This window comes from Nerophis ophidion, linkage group LG04 (assembly GCF_033978795.1).
Source record: "Nerophis ophidion isolate RoL-2023_Sa linkage group LG04, RoL_Noph_v1.0, whole genome shotgun sequence".
NCBI lineage: Eukaryota > Metazoa > Chordata > Actinopteri > Syngnathiformes > Syngnathidae > Nerophis > Nerophis ophidion.
In genome coordinates this window covers 86,504,074-86,525,540 of record NC_084614.1, presented here as the reverse complement: position 1 = coordinate 86,525,540, position 21,467 = coordinate 86,504,074, and the positions used below count along the sequence as shown (strand labels likewise).

Below are 21,467 nucleotides of genomic sequence, written 5' to 3'. Positions count from 1 at the left end.
GCTAGCTCTTGGGACGTGGAACGTCACGTCACTGGGGGGGGAAGGAGCCTGAGCTAGTGCGCGAAGTCGAGAAATTCCGGCTGGATATAGTTGGACTCACTTCGACGCACAGCAAGGGCTCTGGAACCACTTCTCTCGAGAGGGATTGGACCCTCTTCCACTCTGGCGTTGCCGGCAGTGAGAGGCGACGGGCTGGGGTGGCAATTCTTGTTTCCCCCCGGCTCAAAGCCTGTACGTTGGAGTTCAACCCGGTGGACGAAAGGGTAGCCTCCCTCCGCCTTCGGGTGGGGGGACGGGTCCTGACTGTTGTTTGTGCTTATGCACCAAACAGCAGTTCAGAGTACCCACCCTTTTTGGGAACGCTCGAGGGAGTACTGGAAAGTGCTCCCCCGGGTGATTCCCTTGTCCTACTGGGAGACTTCAACGCTCACGTTGGCAACGACAGTGAAACCTGGAGAGGCGTGATTGGGAAGAATGGCCGCCCGGATCTGAACCCGAGTGGTGTTTTGTTATTGGACTTTTGTGCTCGTCACAGTTTGTCGATAACAAACACCATGTTCAAACATAAGGGTGTCCATATGTGCACTTGACACCAGGATACCCTAGGCCGCAGTTCCATGATCGACTTTGTAGCTGTGTCATCGGATTTGCGGCCTCATGTTTTGGACACTCGGGTGAAGAGAGGGGCGGAGCTTTCTACCGATCACCACCTGGTGGTGAGTTGGCTGCGATGGTGGGGGAGGATGCCGGACAGACCTGGGAGGCCCAAACGCATTGTGAGGGTCTGCTGGGAACGTCTGGCAGAGTCTCCTGTCAGACAAAGTTTCAATTCCCACCTCCGGAAGAACTTTGAACATGTCACGAGGGAGGTGCTGGACATTGAGTCCGAGTGGACCATGTTCCGCACCTCTATTGTCGAGGCGGCAGATCGGAGCTGTGGCCGCAAGGTAGTTGGTGCCTGTCGGGGCGGCAATCCTAAAACCCCTTGGTGGACACCAGCGGTGAGGGATGCCGTCAAGCTGAAGAAGGAGTCCTATCGGGTCCTTTTGGCTCATAGGACTCCGGAGGCAGTGGACAGGTACCGACAGGCCAAGCGGTGTGCAGCTTCAGCAGTCGCGGAGGCAAAAACTCGGACATGGGAAGAGTTCGGGGAAGCCATGGAAAACGACTTCCGGACGGCTTCGAAGCGATTCTGGACCACCGTCCGCCGCCTCAGGAAGGGGAAGCAGTGCACTATCAACACCGTGTATGGTGCGGATGGTGTTCTGCTGACCTCGACTGCGGATGTTGTGGATAGGTGGAAGGAATACTTCGAAGACCTCCTCAATCCCACCAACACGTCTTCCTATGAGGAAGCAGTGCCTGGGGAATCTGTGGTGGACTCTCCTATTTCTGGGGCTGAGGTCGCTGAGGTAGTTAAAAAGCTCCTCGGTGGCAAGGCCCCAGGGGTGGACGAGATCCGCCCGGAGTTCCTTAAGGCTCTGGATGCTGTGGGGCTGTCTTGGTTGACAAGACTTTGCAGCATCGCGTGGACATCGGGGGCGGTACCTCTGGATTGGCAGACCGGGGTGGTGGTTCCTCTCTTTAAGAAGGGGGACCGGAGGGTGTGTTCCAACTATCGTGGGATCACACTCCTCAGCCTTCCCGGTAAGGTTTATTCAGGTGTACTGGAGAGGAGGCTACGTCGGATAGTCGAACCTCGGATTCAGGAGGAACAGTGTGGTTTTCGTCCTGGTCGTGGAACTGTGGACCAGCTCTATACTCTCGGCAGGGTTCTTGAGGGTGCATGGGAGTTTGCCCAACCAGTCTACATGTGCTTTGTGGACTTGGAGAAGGCATTCGACCGTGTCCCTCGGGAAGTCCTGTGGGGAGTGCTCAGAGAGTATGGGGTACCGGACTGTCTTATTGTGGCGGTCCGTTCCCTGTACGATCAGTGCCAGAGCTTGGTTCGCATTGCCGGCAGTAAGTCGAACACATTTCCAGTGAGGGTTGGACTCCGCCAAGGCTGTCCTTTGTCACCGATTCTGTTCATAACTTTTATGGACAGAATTTCTAGGCGCAGTCAAGGCGTTGAGGGGTTCCGGTTTGGTAACCGCAGGATTAGGTCTCTGCTTTTTGCAGATGATGTGGTCCTGATGGCTTCATCTGACCGGGATCTTCAGCTCTCGCTGGATCGGTTCGCAGCCGAGTGTGAAGCGACCGGAATGAGAATCAGCACCTCCAAATCAGAGTCCATGGTTCTCGCCCGGAAAAGGGTGGAGTGCCATCTCCGGGTTGGGGAGGAGACCCTGCCCCAAGTGGAGGAGTTCAAGTACCTAGGAGTCTTGTTCACGAGTGAGGGAAGAGTGGATCGTGAGATCGACAGGCGGATCGGTGCGGCGTCCTCAGTAATGCGGACGTTGTACCGATCCGTTGTGGTGAAGAAGGAGCTGAGCCGGAAGGCAAAGCTCTCAATTTACCGGTCGATCTACGTTCCCATCCTCACCTATGGTCATGAGCTTTGGGTCATGACCGAAAGGATAAGATCACGGGTACAAGCGGCCGAAATGAGTTTCCTCCGCCGTGTGGCGGGGCTCTCCCTTAGAGATAGGGTGAGAAGCTCTGCCATCCGGGAGGAACTCAAAGTAAAGCCGCTGCTCCTCCACATCGAGAGGAGCCAGATGAGGTGGTTCGGGCATCTGGTCAGGATGCCACCCGAACGCCTCCCTAGGGAGGTGTTTAGGGCACGTCCAACCGGTAGGAGGCCACGGGGAAGACCCAGGACACGTTGGGAAGACTATGTCTCCCGGCTGGCCTGGGAACGCCTCGGGATCCCCCGGGAAGAGCTAGACGAAGTGGCTGGGGAGAGGGAAGTCTGGGTTTCCCTGCTTAGGCTGTTGCCCCCGCGACCCGACCTCGGATAAGCGGAAGATGATGGATGGATGGATGGAAAAATACAAAATATAATATAAAAATAGATTAAATACAAACATGTAAATGTAGTTAATTAGTACATACATAATGTACATATTGACATTCACAATACTTAAAACATAGAAAACAATATACAAAAAATAAAACAATTACAAAAATAAATGAATTTGACCTTGAGTACTCACTTTGCTATTGTGAAAAAGTCAGGTGTAGCTTTTTAACTCCTTGTTGAGCAAACCATGTACCTTAGTTAAAAAAACACTTGACTTCATCTCAGTAAGAGAGTGAGTAAATGACAAAATTTCCATTTTTGAAATATTCCAAGTAAAAACTGAAATACATTTATAAAATTGTAACCGTGCTGTCTGGAACTGGTCTACATACAAAAAATAATCACAGTGAAAACCAGGGATACTTAACATTTTTACCTTGGGGCACGACCAACTTTTCCACTACACAAGGGTCTGGGACCAACTGAAATATAAACACTGAATTAGTCATCTTACACTAAAGTGTAAGACAACCGAGTACCATTGCTGCCCATATGGACGGACAACAGCTAAGAAACAGATATTTATTGGCGGCTTCCAAGGGGTACTCGCAGCCAAACAGTGGGCCCCAGCCCTATGATTAAGAAACACTGTTGTAAACAATAGAACAGCCTCCTGCGATAACAATATAACATTTGGTACATAAATGATCATTGAAATATTTTGAAATTGGTTACAAAAGCTACTAATATACCTGATTATGTAAGCAGTAACGTACTGCGTCATTGCATTATTTTTTTTATTTGGAAAAAACTTTGCACTGTGAAGGGATATTAGCCACTAGCTTGTTAGTGATGTTGCATCAGTGCCAAATTTGCTTGGCACAGCACACCTCAATATGCATTATCACAGAATAACGTGGTACTAAAAGCTACATCATAAGGCAATTTTTTACAATATATACTACGCAAACCTAGACCAAAATATTTAACATGTTTACCAAGGAAACATCCTACCATAGAATGAACTTGACAGGTACAAGGGCCTACTTAAAACCGTCTCTGGCCCGACATTTGTTTACCAAAGCTTTCTTGAGCTTGGCCTCCTCAATATGGTCCCAATCAGGAAGGGTACCGCATCTCAGGACATACGCTGCAAGGCAAGAACATAATAATCAGCCATTCGTAATTTTGTCCCACATCAGTTTCTACAGGTATCAAATCTATGCAATGCAATGCAATAACAATAATAATGCAAATTCAAATGTAATGCTTTTTAATGCCATTTTTTGGTACTTGAAAAAATGTAATGCCCATGTCCGACTGCATATAGTTGTTGTTTTTTTATATAGTCAAAAGCTTACAATTATCTATCTGTATACACACAGTTGCAAGCATTAGTTAATTAGTTGAAAAGTTTACATTAACTGTTACTATCTAATGTATTAGAATTGGCTTACAAAGCTGTTTAATTGGAGAATGTATTTTTATTTATTTATTTTTGTGGAGTAGCATCTGGTGTTTTGACCGTATGCATGGCCGTAGACAATCGCTAATTAAAAGGTTCTGACTATCAAAAATATTAAAGGAGAACTGCACTTAAATCCTCTAAACAAACATCCCATTCTGCATCAGATGATCAATATAATATACCCATTAGCCATTTATTTAGTTGTGTCTGTTTGAAACATGCTGTAAGTATATATATATATTCTCTGAAAATATGATTTATAATAGCCACAAACTGGAGGATACCATTTTTAATCAGGATACAATTTGTTTTAAATAGTTAAAAGGTTTTATGGAATAATAAATGAACATCAGACCAGGATTGCAAATTATGCATGTGTTTGGAAATGGATGATCTATTTAAACATTTTAGAAAAATACAGAACAATATTGGTAAAAATGCCAATAAGATGCATTTGAAAAAAAGCTATGGCAATTAAACATTTTGAATTTATTGTACTTTACACCTTCTCTGTTTAAAATGTTTACAGTAAATAGCAAGTATGTATCAAGTGTCCGGCAGCTGAAGGAACTTGTATTCATTTATTGTGGGAATGTCAGAAAATAAAAGAGTTGTGGTCTGCTGTGAAAATTGCCTCGCTAGCGTAGATCACTTGCGTCACAACAGTTGCTAATGTTAGGCAAGTTAGCTCATATGTGTTGAAGTGCAGATGATTGAAATAAACGGCTCAGTGTATTAAAAAAGCTCAGCTTTTCCATTATCCTGACATGGTGTCACAGTTAAGGACTACACGCCTACAGTGACCAAAGAATGGAAAAGTTTAGGCCCCCAGAGCAGTTTCATTTTGCTTTATTGAAGCAGTGCTTTTGTCGTGTTCCCACCTTACAATACCTCTTGTATGCAGTTTGACAGCCGCAGTTAAAAAAAGAAACACACAGGAAGACTAACAATTTCGATGACCGTAACCTTCTTAAGTTAATTTTCATTTACCGTTTGACATATTGACTGTCCGCCATGTCCTACAATCGTATTAAATTTTTTAAATGCCTCTGGGCAAAGCATTTAATGCTTTTTATTGCCGTTTAAAGCCTTAATTTACGCAAAATCATTAATACATACAACCACACTTCAAGTTGATGGACATAACACTATATTGCTCATCATAACGCTAGTTTTTAGTCAATCACAAATTGTAATTATGTAACATTGAGTTATACTTCCAGTGTGCTGTAATCGATAAGGGATTAACATTTCTCATATTGAACTTCTATTTAATTATTGTTACCCAATTTTGGCCTGAAAACACCCTCAGTTTGGGAAAACTTACTTAGGATTCTTTCAACTTTTTTCCGGTCAAGGATGCGCTTTCGTGTTCCTGCAGGTTTGTTTTCAGGGCGACCAAAAGGGACACTCCTCTACTGTAAAAAAGAGGTCAAAAAGTGCGTGGAATAAACGCATACATTTGGGCTTTGAAGCATGTCTCATGGCAGCAAGGCGGATCGATGATATGAATACGCCGCTCTCAGGAAAGAGCTCTTGCTGGTCCGATTAATGAGGGCCGTCGGTGTATTTGTCTCCAACGAGGTCGCAGGGAGTTTGAAGTACTCTGACTTGGCCCGGATCTGAAAGGGAAAAAATAGCACAAACAATACCAGAATGAGAAAATAATGTGTTCAAGGCCCAATCACAAGTTTAAGTAAACAAAACAATTACATCATGAATGAATTAGCATTGGGTACTTACCTATTTTCAAGAGGACTTTTTTGATTCGTTGCTTTTCTCGCCGGATTTTTTCCAACTCCTCCCTACATCCATCACATGGCGCCCATGATTTTTCTGCCTGTGGTTGATAACAGATAGTGTCCTCAACAGATGGGTTGAGTGCATCTCTCCTGTCTGGTGCCAGGAAAGCTGCGTTTTTATTCTCAGGTGGATTCACCCGGCTAGGTGGCAAGCTATTGTGTACGCCGGGTGAAGGACCAGAGGTGTTGTGGACATTTGGTGATGGGCCAGCGGTGTTGAAGTCGTGTGGGGATAGGCGGGGTGTACAGCCTCCAGAGTGATCAACCTTCGGTGGTGAGGCCATTGGTTGATGGGCAGGATGCATGGTCTTCGTAGGGAAATGGACCTTTTATGTTGAGACCATATGGCAGGGGTGTCCAAACTTTTTCCACTGAGGGCCGCACACTGAAAAATCAAAGCAAGCGGGGGCCATTTTCATATTTTAAAAACCAATACAATAAATGTATAAAAAAATATACAGTTAGGCCTCCACTTAGTTATGATCCCGGGACCCCAAAGGGTTTTGGTCAAAAAAAATATTAAAAATGTGTCATTATTCAGTATCATTATCATTATTCATGTTTTAAATCTCTAGATCAACATTAGGAAAAAAAAAATGGAAAAAACACAAAATATGCAATATTTTCATCCAATAACTTTTTGGGGTGGAATTTTTGAGATTATATAATAATTGGAGCCTTAATTTTGGATATTTAATCTTTTTTTTTTTTTTGGAGGAATGACACTTAAAAACAAATCACACTAAAATAATTGGGGATCCCAAAGTGTCCTACTCGTTAAAGTGTTAAAAAATAAATAAGACATTTTTTTTACTGTTTACTTTTAGCACAATAATCTCGAGATCAACCTCAGATATATCCGTCAATTTTAGAACTTTTATTGTTGTTTAATTTTTTGGGTTTGTTTGTTTTAGGCCCTTCTTTAAAAAAAAAAAAAACAGCTCAGTTTTTTTATATGGCAAAACACAAAATATGCAACATTTTCCCCAAAAAATATCTTAAAGTGGAATATTTAACGTGACGTAATTGAAGTTTTGAATAGGTCAATAATTCAAAATGACATTGATTTTGATTCATTATTTTTTAAAGAAAGAAACAGCCTGCATGGCATCTTTGTGTTATTAAAGCATTGCAACATTTTCTTGTTACATTTCACCTGTTTGCGCTTTTTATCACTTTTTATTTTTTTCAGTTGTATTTTTAAAATGTGCCGTTAAAGAATGACCTGGGGGCCCCAAATGGCCCCCGGGCCGCACTTTGGACACCCCTGTCATATGGTGATAGGCTAGATATATGGCCTCCGTAAGGAAATTGACCATTGATGTGGAGGTCATACAGTGATGGGATGGCTGTATTGCCGCTGTAGGGTGATGGACCAATGGTTCCCTCTCTGGTAAACCTATCGTGATATTTCATTGAACAATAGATTACAATTGTATAAACCCAATTTGTCCATATATGTATATACAACATCAAAAGAGATGAGAAATACTGAACTACAAAAAAATTACTGAAATGACCTACAGTATATTTTAACCCGCAGCGGCCAAAGTGGACCTTAGTCTATGTGCAGTGAGGAGAACAAGTATTTAATAGACTGGCGGTTCTGTAAAATCTAAAACAAAACAAAAAATTACACATTTTATTATTTTCAAGTAACTTGCATTTTTTTTTCTCCACGGAATTGATCACCTAGTAACCTCTACTTCTCTGAAGTATCAAATATAAATTTCATGCAATAAGATGCAAATTAATTACTTTTAAAAAATTCATACAATGTGATTTTACGGATTTTTGTTTTGGATTCTATCACTTACAATTGAAGTGTGCCTATAATGATATTACTAAAATAATAATATAAGTAACAGACATCGAACTACAAAATCACCAATGTATAAATGATTTGTTCTCCTCATTCTATGATGGACAGTACCAATAATGAAAATAAATGTACCATGACCAAAATTGACTATATCTATAATCATTCTGTACAGTACTCCTTAACAAAAACATTTCACATCAAAGACAAAGGAACTGGACCAGTACTGAAGATGAAATCATCTTGACTGCAAGGAAATAGACAACTCACTTAGTCAACAATAACAAATAACAGATTTTTTTAATAGTAAGTGATACATAACATTGACTATCACGAAAAAGTTATTACTTTATATATCTCAGGATTATTTATGAAATGTACAATTAAGTATAAACTGTCAAACCAGTACTTATATTTGGTTTAAATATGTTTTTTTTTTTAAACTATTGCTTATTGAGATTTCTGCCCTACCTCCTTTCTCCACAAAGGAAGCACAGGCATGTGAGCACCCTTTGACAAAAGAGGAGGAAAATTCACAAAAAAGAGGAACATTTCCATCCGCATGTAGGGCTCCGACAAAAGCCCCGAAAATATTTTTTAAGAATCAATACTACATAGCACTGGGCCAATAAAACAATAATTATACATCGCAATACACATAATCATATCAATATTAAATGCTTTCGATAAAATATTCGAGCCAGCATGATTCGCTGCATGAGGTCACTCGCGCTTTGGGAACCCAGTAAACAGAAAACAGGAAGTGTCACTGAGCAATGGAAGTGACATGCTACAACAGACAATCAGTTAACAGTATTTACTGAGCAATGGAAGGGACACGCCAACAGCCAATCATGTAACAGTATCAACAACAAGTAAGCTAGCTCGATGATGATAATTATGCTAACTAGCAAGCCAAGCTTGTTTTGGTGTCCCTGTCCTGAAATTCAGTGCGGTGTTTAGGCAAGAGCAGCAGCAAGTACCAGCGGCCAAGGAGAGCGTTCCACAAATTTTGTTTGGATCCTATTTTTTGGATATTGTTTACTTAATTCATCCATGGAATTTTTGTTATTGTTGAACGCTCCGATCGGACAGGTTTTTACTGGACACATTTCCGATGAGTGTTGCTCTGAGAACCTACAAGTGTTTAGTTAATACTGTGATAACAATTGTAACCATGACATGAAATGTTCATTTTGTTACTCCCTAGTTTTGACACATGAGGTAGAGTGGATATTTACACTCTAGGAACGTTTTGACCATAACTAAAAAGTAATAAAATGATGGCAACAAATTGTTTTCAGGGTCCACAAGTTCAGAACTTTTAATCCTGAAATCAGAGTGGATACAGATGTTGGGTTTTGGGCAACTTAATACATCAAATATTTGTATTTGTCATTAACATACTATTTACTGAAACAATGATTTGATGGCAAATAAAATAATGTTTAAATTAATGCTGTTTTTTTTGGTTTTGAAATTCACTAAATTTGCTAAAGATTAAACGTTTTGAACTTGTAGACCCATAGGCATGAGGTAATAAATGTCAAGCTTACCCATAGGCAGTGTTGCCGCCTGTTACAAGTCCGTCACTTGATAGATTCAGCGCTGTAATATTATCATGTTCAGACAGTGGTTTCTGATCTACTGTAATGGTTTCAGACCCTGATGTTGAGTGTGATGGCTCACTGGCTTCCAACATATTTAAAAATAACTCCTGTGGAGTTTGGCAGCCTTTTGGTGACTGAGTCTGATCTTTTCCTAAAATATGTTCAACAGTTGCCCTATAAAATTTACTATCTGACCACTTTGCTAAAACAGAATCTCCTGTTTTAAGATCTAAGATCTGCACAGGAGCTTCATCTCTTGGCAAAATGTCTGCTCCTGTAAAGATTTTGCCGGTATAACCGTCCTCCCATCTGACGAATGCCAAACAATCTGAAAGAGAGAGTGCAAAAGAGAAAGTGTTTAAAATAGTTAATTTGAGTATAAAAAATTGGACTGGTATTTGTCATCTCATTTGGACATCAATGTTATGATTATTCCCTCTCCCCATCCCTATTTGCATTTTAAAGCAGATGCAGTAGGAAGAGCTTGCCCATCGCTGTCTTAGAGGTGTGTGGCCTCATTACAATTAGGGTACTGTTACCTAACTTCCTTGGGGCAACTTTCCCAAGGTGGTATTCTCAGCTGATCTTTAAATACTACACAAACTAATAAAGTCCTTTTTCCAGTTTGTTAGCTACATGTACTGCAATTTGGCTTAACCGTAGTCCGCTTTGCTACACATACATAGAAACTTACCAGATTGCTTAATTGGGGGAGGAGAATTATGCAGGTCCTTCATTTTCTTTGTGGGAACTCTTAACCTCTTTCTTGTAGTCGTTTCCTTTTGGTCCATGCTGTAAATGAAAAAATACATTTTGGATCACAAACTAAGGATAGGTTGATTGGCAACACTAAATTGACGCGTGTGTGAATGTTGTCTTTCGATCTAAGTTGACTTGTTCATGGTGTACCCCGCCTTTCGCCCGAGCGGAACTGGGATAGGACATAGCACCCCTACGATACGAAAGGGAAAAGCAGTAGAAAATATATGGATGGAACTATAATATAAATGGAAATTATTTACATATATGGGGTCACTCCATATGGATGTTAACTTTTAGGGTGAATCATATTTAACTTCTGTTAAAAACAAGTAAACAAAATGATATTTTATGATCGTTCTGGCTATAGTAAAAAAAAAATCTTAACCCAGACAGTTTAATTCTTATTTTAATTCATATCTATTTTGAGGTGCGGTGGGCTTGATGGCACCTTTTTATAATGGAGTACATTTTAGGAAAGTTATAGTATTTTTAACAAAAAGGTCATGAATATAATCTCGAGCCCCAATGACTTTGTATTGAAGAGGTTGACCATAATTAGTGCATTTTGACCAGGTTAACACAATCATACTTTTTTAAACATGTATCACAGGAAAACTATTCTTATATCATGTTGCTAGTCTTAACAAGACCTGACTGATAATACCGAATTCATTTAATGAATGTTTAACATTTTACACACATACCTACTTTATTTTCCTAAATATATGCAGTTTATACAATCGATAGCATGATACAAAACATACTGTGCCTCTGCCAGCGAGTAAGCAAATATACTGCTGCTTTCAAAATGGCGGGGCAAATTAGTGAATCATTTAATACTTTTGGATGTAATCTCTTATTTATTGCAAATAGCCAGCCTTACCGATAAAATTCAACCCGGACCTCCTTTGTCGAGTGTCACTTTATCTACAACAGTATTATAAAAAACATTTTTAAGTTAAGCTCCCCAAATTAATATGCACTGTAGAATCCAATTGTGAAGGTCATTATGTATGCTAACATTACTTGTTGGGCAGACGCCATTATGGTTACCGCAGCCTAATAAAGGACCGCTCCGTTGTCACAACAGTTAAATATTTTCATTTCACAACAGTTAAATATTTTCATTTCACAACATTACATGGTTGACCAACTAAAAAATATTAGCATACTTACCTCTCCAAGTCTCATGTCGCAAGCGTTGCGACTGTCGTTTCCAAAAACTTTCCCGCTTCTTCTTCTCTTTCTTCTTCGCTTTCTTCTTCTTCCTCATTTTAGTTTAAGGTAGGCGCACAGACGACGTTGAAATGTTACGCCACCTACTGTTTCCCCGCCTCTTCTTCTTCTTCTGACGTTAACTGACGGCAAACCACGCGTCATGTCCGCCGCCGTCTGATAGAAAGCGTAAATGTTCTAAATTGCCTTCCTTTGAAAGTTACTCATAGCCAAAAATGGCTATTTTCAGATGGTCATATAAGGAGAAAATCAACTTTATCAAAATTCTGAGATGTGGATCTCAACGACACTCTCGCGAGATTTGGCACCGCGCCCCATGAACCTGTCCAATCATATTTGCTCTACCTGAAAAACACGCATGCGCATTTAGTGGGCGGATGTGACTTGAAGAAACAATTCGGCACTGAAGGAATAACAACTGCAAGTAAGTAATACCATTTATTGTTTTTGTTTTGGTATTTAAATTACTTTAACATACACGAGTTAGTATTTATTAAACTACTGTAACGTCACTGATTTACGGAAATATAGCTATAAATGCCGCATTCAACCTTGCTAGAAGCTATGAAAGTTACCTCCAGCGAGGCATCTCAAGTGATAAACTACACTTCATACATCCCATAGTGAAATAGCAATGATAGAAGTAAATGTTCAAAGAACATTTGAAGATGAACAATATAAATTACTGAACATACACTGCTTCGACATGATATAGAGTTTTACATTTACAAGAAGTTCCACTGTATATTCCAGCAACCTTTGTCTGTATTTACATAGTATTGGAGTGTCGAAATGACAAAATGAAAACCTGGAAAACGATGGAGAAGAACTGGTAAAGAAGTCGACTCAAATAAATGATCAAGAAGGACTGTAAAGCTGGTAAGTAGACTGGCATAGTAGTGGTGCATTAAACTGGCAGCAGATATATGATATTTTATTTTTCTTGCTGCAGTCATCCCGTCCTGCAACCACCTATGTGAAGACTGATGAGCAATGGCTAAGTAAGTTACATGTATATGCGTTTTCTTTGTTTAAATGGATTAGTTCTGATTGAGATTTACAGACCAGATAGAAGGATAAAAAGCTGTCCACAGTTTGTCAGGAACAAGCATGGAAATATTGCTTTCTTTTACCCTGATTACAGTATGAAGAATGAAACTTGAAATATAAGTAATCTCAGCATGTGTAATTGATGTTTTCTGAATCTTTCACCTTCAAGTTAAGGCTGGTAGGTAACATCAGGTCATGATTAGGGATGTAACAATATCAACATTTCACTGTATGATATCGTCACAGTGTTAAAGCCACAATAAGATATTGTTACAAAAATGTCAAAGTCCAAAGACATGCACCTGGGGATAGGTTGATTGGCAACACTAAATGGTCCCTGGTGTGTGAATGTGAGTGTGAATGTTGTCTGTCTATCTGTGTTGGCCCTGCGATGAGGTGGGGACTTATCCTGGGTGTACACCGCCTTCCGCCCGATTGTAGCTGAGATAGGCACCAGCGCCCCCCGCGACTCCAAAGGGAATAAGCGGTAGAAAATGGATAGATGGATGGTGTTAAATGAAGTGGCAGGAATGTTTAGGATAAACAGACTTACTATAATTGAACACAAACATAATGTTCATATGTTGTAGTCATATTTATTATTATAAACAGGTATTTCAGGTGCAAAGGAATGGTGCAGAATTCCAGAATTTCAAGTAACACACAAAAACAAACAAAAAACAAAACTTTCAAATATGTGTCTTTAAACTGACATTAACAGTAAACTTGCAGTGTAACTAATGTAGAACAATAATGTTTCTTTAGCCAAGAAACTATACTGTGTTTGTCTGGTATGTTTTTTTTTTTTTAAATACAACTTTGTATTATTGTGGGTTTGATTCCATTTTTAGCACATTCAACAATACTGCGATTATAATGCAAACAGTGATCATTTTGGTCACAGTAACGGTGATATGACAATTTGGTATTGTTACATCACTGCTGTTTAGTTTAGTGTTTTTTTACTTTTAACTTCCTAAGAAACTGTCATTTGCAATGGAAATGTTAGTATTAGTTTGTAAAATACTGATTCTTAAGAATTAACTAATAATTTGACTTTTAATCATGTAAATACCTCACAAATGGATATTGTCCCTTGCTTACGTCTTGGTTTCACATCAATGATATTTTCCAAATAATGGTTCTAACATATAACTCATTCTAATATATTACTCATAGTCCCTAACTTATTGTAGACATTGTGGTGTGAAGTGTCGGCAAATTTCTTATTTTGTGCATGTCCACGTTTCCTTTGGTGAGCTGCAACAGCTCTGGGTCGACTTGGAAATGGTCTGGATGAACGTGGCAAGCTTTACCTTGTATTATGCAGACTTTATTTAAGGTTAAACAAGCACGACAGTTATAGGCACAGAAATATTTCACAGCAACAATTCCTCGGATCACCGAAGCACAAACATTCCCGTCACTCCTGCACACTTCCACTTTTTCACCCCTATATAATGTCCCCTGTTTGAACTTTGTTGTCCCACACTACGCGGGTTATCATGGGAGATCGAGTTTACTTCTCAGATGAGCCCACTTAATATTGTCAGAAAAAAACACACCCACTGGAGTTCTCGTTTGATAGCGTCACACATCACGGCATTATTGTGAGAATTTTGAAACCAATATAACGTAATATTTACAATAATGTTGCATCCCTCGTCAAGATCCTTTCTCATAGGTTTGGTTTGATGCTGTGTGTTTACTAAATCTTAGTCTTTTGAGTTTTTTGGTTCCTCTTCTTTGTGTCAGGGGATAGCAGCAGAATAATACTGAAGGAGGCGGTGCCTCCTGAAGGATCCCAAAACACTGCTCTTCAAATGGAACACATCCAACCTTCAGGTGACCGTGCAGGATGTACCACTCTGGAACATCAAGCCTCTCCCTACCTGCCAGGTACACCCACCGTCTTCTGTGTCTGACTATTGTTTTGTTGTGAATTTTGTCACGAAGCAAATCCTGCTAAAATATGACAAACTTTTGAGTGTAAGAATGTGAGCGATATGCTGAGATGTTGTACGTTTTGCCTTTTGACAAAATGTTATAAAAAACCTTTAATGATTTGTATTCTATTTTAATTTCAGCACATGAAAATATTTCTACTTCTGACTATCAAAGACAATGGAAAAACATTTTCCAGAACAGCCCTCACAGATCCTCCTGATGGCCTAACAACTAAACTACATGTCGATGCTGAGTATGATTCATCTCAATCATTTGAGGAAGCTCTCCCTGATATAGGGGATTGGATGTACAATGACGGACATACGTTTTATGAAGGATTTGAAGATAGTTTGAGTGAGGAGTGTGCAGAAGAGTCAAATTTCAAGGACACAACAGACAAACCAATACATGACAATGCATCAGAAGCCATGGCAGAGTGCCTTCTGATCATCATGGGTTATGTAAACTGTCATAAAGTCACTGATAAGGCCCTAAGCGATATGCTCAAAATGTTCAAGTTGCTTTATCCCGATAGTCTGAACACAGACTGCTTAAACAGTGTGCAGAAGTTCAAAAACTTTTTTTATCCCACTCTGCATCATCGCTTATTATATTACATAAATCCTCCAGTAATTGTTTTGGGCCAATAGAAAGTAAACAAATAAAATGCCTGTTTTGTGGGACTAGTGTGTCAGAAGAAAGATTCTCATCCTTTTTTTTAAAGTATGTACAGATTGATTTCTTCTTTACCGTAGCACATTCATGTGCCAAACGGGCCCTCGTTCGTGAATTTAAACATGCAGGTTTTTCTTTGCTGCAAGATAGTGTAACATATGAGACATGCAGTTATGTTATTCCCCTATTGGAAACTTCTGCCAGTACAGTAGTATCCTTGGATGACATATTGGGTAAAGTTGTTTTCCTTGACTTCACATCTATGCTTGGCATTGTGTTTGCAGTTCATTTCCCCAACACACTTGAAAAGTTTTAGATAATTAAGAACTGAACTGGCCTAAGAAGCCACAAATCAATTTTTTGATCATTGTTATGAATGCTCTGAAAATACACACTGATGTGATGTTGCCGTGGATGCTGTAAAAGTCTGTAAATATGTACTGTATATGGAGTATCATTGTTGATTATGTTTTTGCATTGTGTGTAATATTTCAGTGGCCAATTTATTAAATTTACTTGTTTAATAAAACCACTGGCTTTTTTTTAATGAATACATAGGCCTACTATGCTACTGTATTTTAATATTAGTCCTTATAATGGTGGTTGGAGAGCCAAATATCTTCTGAAGTGGTACCTTGTTAAAAGAGTTTGAGAACCACTGCTCTAGAAAGTTCACAAATGTTAAAAGCTCTTAAAAAGTGTCTTGTGATCATATCAGTATTGTTTGGGTTCAGTTTTAAATCTCACAATTGTAGTCACTGAGTTACTGTACATTGCGTGTGGATAAGAAATCAACAAATTAAGTAGAAAATTATTTAAATAAACCATTTAGATTACAGACCATATATCCATATTGCCTGAATTAATTATTTTCTCCAAATGTTAGCGTGAGATAAACTGGAGTATGATTGAGGTATAATTAAACTGTGTCAATTAAAATGCATTTTTGAAATTATTTTTTCTAAGCCAGAAAACGGGTATATTACAACTCAAATAGTGAGCAGTGAGAGACAAAACCAAGTATATCTCTCACTCAGACATCATTGAGACATATTGAAACCAATACTCATTGATTGTCTTTTTGCCGAAATAGCAAAGAGACATCTGAGAACTCAAACAGTGAGTAGTGAGAAACAAAACCATGTGTATCTCTCACTGAGTCATTATTGAGACATATTGGAGACCAGCTCATTCATCTCTCATTTTGGTCTTTGTTGAAATCGGAAAAAGAGATAACTGTTAGACAACTTTGAGATCTCTCACAGTGCTCACTGCGAGCCTTATTTCTCAGGAGCTACATTTGAGAAGAATGAGAAATCTACTTTGGTCTCGATTAGTGCTCTTTTATGTCTAGGAGATATATATAAGACATATATGAGATCTCATCTTCAATTTTGCTTTGCTATGGGCTAGCTCTAAGTTCATCAGGAGTACTGATGTTGTATAAAGCTGGGCCTGGATTTGGTTGCACATTGCCTGATAGCAGAAGTAAGAGCAATATAAAGATTTTCCGTTTCATATGGCAAGGTGACCTCATGACAACATTATTTGGCTTCACAATATCAAAATGAGTAATATCAGAAGGAGAAAACCATCTGTTTAGCACAGAAATACACCATAACTGAAGCTGGTTAGAATTATTTAGCACTGACCCACGTGTGGATATCAATAACCTTTGTGTAAATGCTGTAGTTTCAAAGGACCAGGTGATTGTTATTGCGTTTGGTAGAGTTAAAGGTTGGTGGAGCACCTGGTCAGGTACCCCACTACAATTGCAGAAAACAAGTCCAGGAAAAAGCATTAATATTAAATAGAGAGCTTTTGTCAAAGTCATTGTTAAATTGTTTTACTACCTACCCAGGTCCAATAATCAAAGTTCAGATGTCCAAGCTACAAGAGTTGGAAGACCAAGCTAAGGCTAGCAGAGGCCCAGCTTTAGTCAGTCTGAGGCTAAGATGGATCCAGGCCGTGGAAGACGGAAGGCCAAGATGAAGCCAGTCGACTCAGACTGTAGGTAGTGGAAGGCCAAGCTGAGGCTAGTATAGATCCAGACTGTGGCAGATGGAAGGCCAAAATTTCAGCTAGCAAAACATCCCCCGGCTTCTGCAGGTCAGAGGCCTCCAGATTTCCAAATCCAACAAAAGCAGTCAGAAATACCACTTTTTGGACGTAAGCCTTCATTCATCAATTGTTACGCTTAAAACTAGTGCAATTTACTTAAATCGGCTAAAAAAAGAGACTAAAACACATAGAAATTCAGACCACTTTGACAAGCAGACAAACAAAAGACAGTCCTGTCGGCCATCTTGGATTGGACATTCAACATTAACCCAATTTGGAAATCGGTCTGTAGTTATTTATATTTGTGGATTCACCTACTTTTGACGGGGGAAGAAGAAAGGCGGGTTTGCTGATTTTTGGAACGATTTTGCTTGAAAGACTCAGATTAAAAAGGCATGAAAAAGAAAAAGGCAATTAGAAATATTATACATTATGTCCCATATAAGCTCATACACGACACATTCTACAGATAGTGTATAAAAAAACTAAATAATGGAATAAAAGAGGTGAAAACATGTGAAATGGAACAAAGAAAAGTTGCATTGTTGAGTCTAATAAAGCTGCCATGCAGGTTGTTTTCTCTTTAAAGCTGTCATTGCTCAAAAATAATAATGAATCAAACTCAATGTTGTTACAAATTATTTAAACTAGTCATGGCTCCAATTACGTCACTTACAAAATTTGACTAAAGAGTATTTTTATAGGATATTTTGTGTTTATCCTACAAAAAAAAAAGGGGTTTTGACTAATAGGGCAAAAAAAAAAAAAACAGAAATGAAGAAGCTGTCACGTACTTGCATGGCTGCTCTAGTTGTGACCCCAAGATGCAGGAGACAGGAGGACGTGCGGGTGAGAGTCTTTTAATTTCCACAGGGAGCACAAGGAGGTGCAGCAGGGAAGTGCACAGAAGCATAAGCAGCATACAGAAAAACCAAAGTAACGTTTCACAAAACAATCCTTGAGCCCTGACTGGAGGGCGAGGCAGGCATAAATAGAAGCCAGTTGATTAAAGTAAAAGTACCAATGATTGTCACACACACACTAGGTGTGGTGAGATTTTCCTCTGCGTTTGACCCATCACCCTCACCCCATGACCAGGTGTGGCCAGGCTGCCAATCAGCGACAGGTGAGGAGGGAAAAGGGCTCAGGGAGACAAACAGGAAGTGGGACCAAAATAAGAGCGCTGACTAGGAGATAAACACAAACGCAAACAGACCGCGTGACACCTGACGTGACAGGTCGTCACAGAAACGAGGGATGGATCTGAAGTTTATCGAGGGACTTAAGTGTTGAAAGTAAAAATAAATGTTTGACTTATTTTTATGAGTGGGGCCCGTTTGGATCCTAATAATTTCAGTGGGACAAGTTTTAATTGTCATTGCTCAAAAAAAAATAATGGATTAAAATCGATGATGTTATGAATTATTGACATATTTAAAATTGCAATTAAGTTGAGTGAAAATTATTATTTTGTGCTTTTGCCATAACAAAACAAGGTTTTGACAAAAATGGCGTAAATTATGAAAAAAAAAAGACTGATAAGGACGGATAAACCTGAAATTGATCAAGGGATTTAAGTGTTGAGTGAAAAAATACAAACATAAATAAAAATGACCTACTTCTACCATTTTTATGACTGAGACTCTTCCTGGTCCCCAAGAAAGCAGTGCGAGGCGAGTGGAGAAAAAACGGATTTATTGACAGAGATGTGACACAATGTGATATTGATCATAAGCAGCGGCCATTGAAAGAAAAGAAGAAATCCTCGTCATGACGTCAAGGCCATGAAACGTGCGATTTTACAGCCACCAACGTTTGATCTTGAAAGTCTTTTAACGGCCAAAGAAGAATACATGGAATAGCGTGAGGAGCAGTCGGACGAAGAACAAAGCACATCTCCATCTCATCTCCGAGTGTGATGACGTCCCTCAGCGATGGAGACATCTCCCTGTGTTCCAGTGCACAAAGCATCCTGGAGGAAGAAGACCACTCAGCACATTCCCGACAGAAGCAGGTGAATCCAAGTTGAACATCATCTTCACACAAGAACATTTGGAGGTGCAGACAGTCCATGTGAGCTTACTCAGCCTTCAGCCGCCTGCACGTTCTCGTCGAGCTCCACGCCGCCGTGGCGAGCTGCGGGACAAACGCAAACGGTGAAGGAAGAACATCCAGAAGGTGCCTCGTCACTCACATCAGATCTTTGAGGTGTGACTTGGAAACATGACGAGTCAGCACACTTGATGTCTCATTTGGCTGATCCTCATCATGAGGACTCCTGTCAAAAGTGAGATATGCCAGACTTTGTATTGCGTGTGCTCACAGGAGGGACTTTTATTGTGAAGGAGTCAGCTCCAGTTGGGCTTTTCCGGCTAAACTTGTAACAAAGGTCCACATCAGACCTCCATGTGAGTGACGCTTCACCACGGCTTTGTTTCTTGCGGCTCAAAGAAAAGATGTTTTACTTACCAGCTGGATCGTACTGGGCTGAAATGAAAGAGAAACAAGGTGAAGTGGACTTTTCCCCTCACGTCACGCCGTGTTTCTACGTGAGAGTGTGCGCTCTGTCTCTGTGGATCTTTGAGTGTTTGGCTGGAAGGCAACTAAAAGATGGCCGCACCTTTGCAGCCCGGATGAAAGCATCAACTCACGGCCTGGACCGAGTGCACCGAGAAGAAGAAGACAGAGGACATTGGCGTCCCTCACCTTGTCTGTTTCTGTGACGCCTGACCATGACCATGATGATGATGATGATGATGATGGCCGCCACAGCGAGGACCGCCGCCGTGGCAGCGAGGGCGACGCTCAAGTTGTCTGTGGAGAGCAAAAAAGCACAAGTGGAGTGACAAAGCATGAAGAGGAAACCTTCATGACTACTTTGCATGCAGACGTCAAGCGTTGTCATGGTGACATGGATCAATAATGGTGACAGGTGGACTTGTGATGGGAAACATCTCCAACTAAATGTGTCTTTCTCACCTTCATGGCTTGCGTTGCTCAGGATGCTTCTTCTCTCCAGCTTGGTGACCAAGTCCTCCTTGACGCCTGACAGCTGAAACACACATTCGTACTTGCCCTCCACGTCGGCCGTCACCTCCACTTTCAGCGCCACCGACATCTGGAAGGTTCCGTCGTGGTTGGGGAGTATCTCTCCGTGCTCCACGTCCTCGAAGATCTGCTCGCCGTCTTTCCTCCAAAACAGGTCGGCACCGTCGGGGTAGAAACCTGTCGCCATGCAGCTGACCGGAGAGGACGGCGTCTTCTGGAGCAGGAACACCTCTGGAAGCTCTGCACAGGAAGTGATGTCACGTGTGAACACAGGACAACGTGGGGAGAAGGTGTGGATGGAGAGAAGGTGGGGATGGAGGTAAAGATGAGAAGGTGTGGATGGAGAGAATATGGAGAAAAGATGTGGATGGAGGTAAAGATGGAGAAAAGATGAGAACAGAGGTAAAGATGGAGTGAAGGTGTCGATGGAGGTAAAGATGGAGAAAATGGAGGTACAGAGAGAAGGTTTGGATGAAGTTAAAGATGGAGAGAAGATGAGAACGGAGGTAAGGATGGAGAGAAGATGAGAACGGAGGTAAAGATGGAGAGAAGGTGTGGAGGGAGGTAAAGATGGAGAGAATATGAGGATGGAATTAAAGATAGAGAAAATGGAGGTACAAATAGAGAGGTTTGGATGAAGGTAAAGATGGAGAGAAGGTGTGGATGAAAGTAAAGATGGAGAGAAGGAGAGAACGGAGGTAAATATGGAGATGAGGTGTGGATGGAGGTAAAGATGGAGAGAAGTTGAGAATGAGGTAAAGATGAGGAGAACGTGAGGATGGAGGTAAAAATGGAGGGAAAAGGAGAGAACGGAGGTAAATATGGAGAGAAGGTGTGGATGAGGTAAAGATGGAGAAAATGAGGTAAAGATGGAGAGGATGAGGTAAAGCTGGAGAGGAAGTGAGGATGGAGGTAAAAATGGAGGGAAAAGGAGAGAATGGAGGTAAATATGGAGAGAAGGTGTGGATGGAGGTAAAGATGGAGAAAATGAGGTAAAGATGGAGAGAATGAGAGAATGAGATAAAGATGGAGAGAAAGTGTAGATGGAGGTAAAAATCGAGGGAAAAGGAGACAATGGAGGTAA

General features: G+C 40.6%; 1 protein-coding gene and 2 long non-coding RNA genes across 9 annotated transcripts in view; 1 reads left to right on the top strand and 2 right to left on the bottom strand.

Moving 5' to 3' along the window:
* LOC133552118 (class I histocompatibility antigen, F10 alpha chain-like) overlaps nt 1-21,467 on the bottom strand; it is a 184,903-nt gene that overhangs the window by 22,390 nt on the left and 141,046 nt on the right. The window contains exons 4-5 of one of the 7 annotated variants that reach the window (XM_061899467.1): nt 20,315-20,623; nt 20,042-20,149 (exon numbers count right to left, since the gene is read on the bottom strand). The exons of the other annotated variants lie outside the window; for them this stretch is intronic. Coding sequence (XP_061755451.1) covers nt 20,042-20,149; nt 20,315-20,623 — 417 coding nt within the window. The remainder of the gene's footprint in view (nt 1-20,041; nt 20,150-20,314; nt 20,624-21,467) is intronic. 7 annotated transcript variants of the gene reach the window in all.
* On the top strand, nt 11,967-13,318 carry LOC133552143 (uncharacterized). Its single transcript, XR_009806634.1, has 3 exons — nt 11,967-12,026; nt 12,380-12,481; nt 12,555-13,318. It is a non-coding gene; the product is annotated as an uncharacterized LOC133552143 (long non-coding RNA).
* Nucleotides 19,014-20,035, bottom strand: LOC133552135 (uncharacterized). The gene is made up of 2 exons (XR_009806626.1): nt 19,419-20,035; nt 19,014-19,307 (listed from the first exon to the last, which is right to left on the bottom strand). It is a non-coding gene; the product is annotated as an uncharacterized LOC133552135 (long non-coding RNA).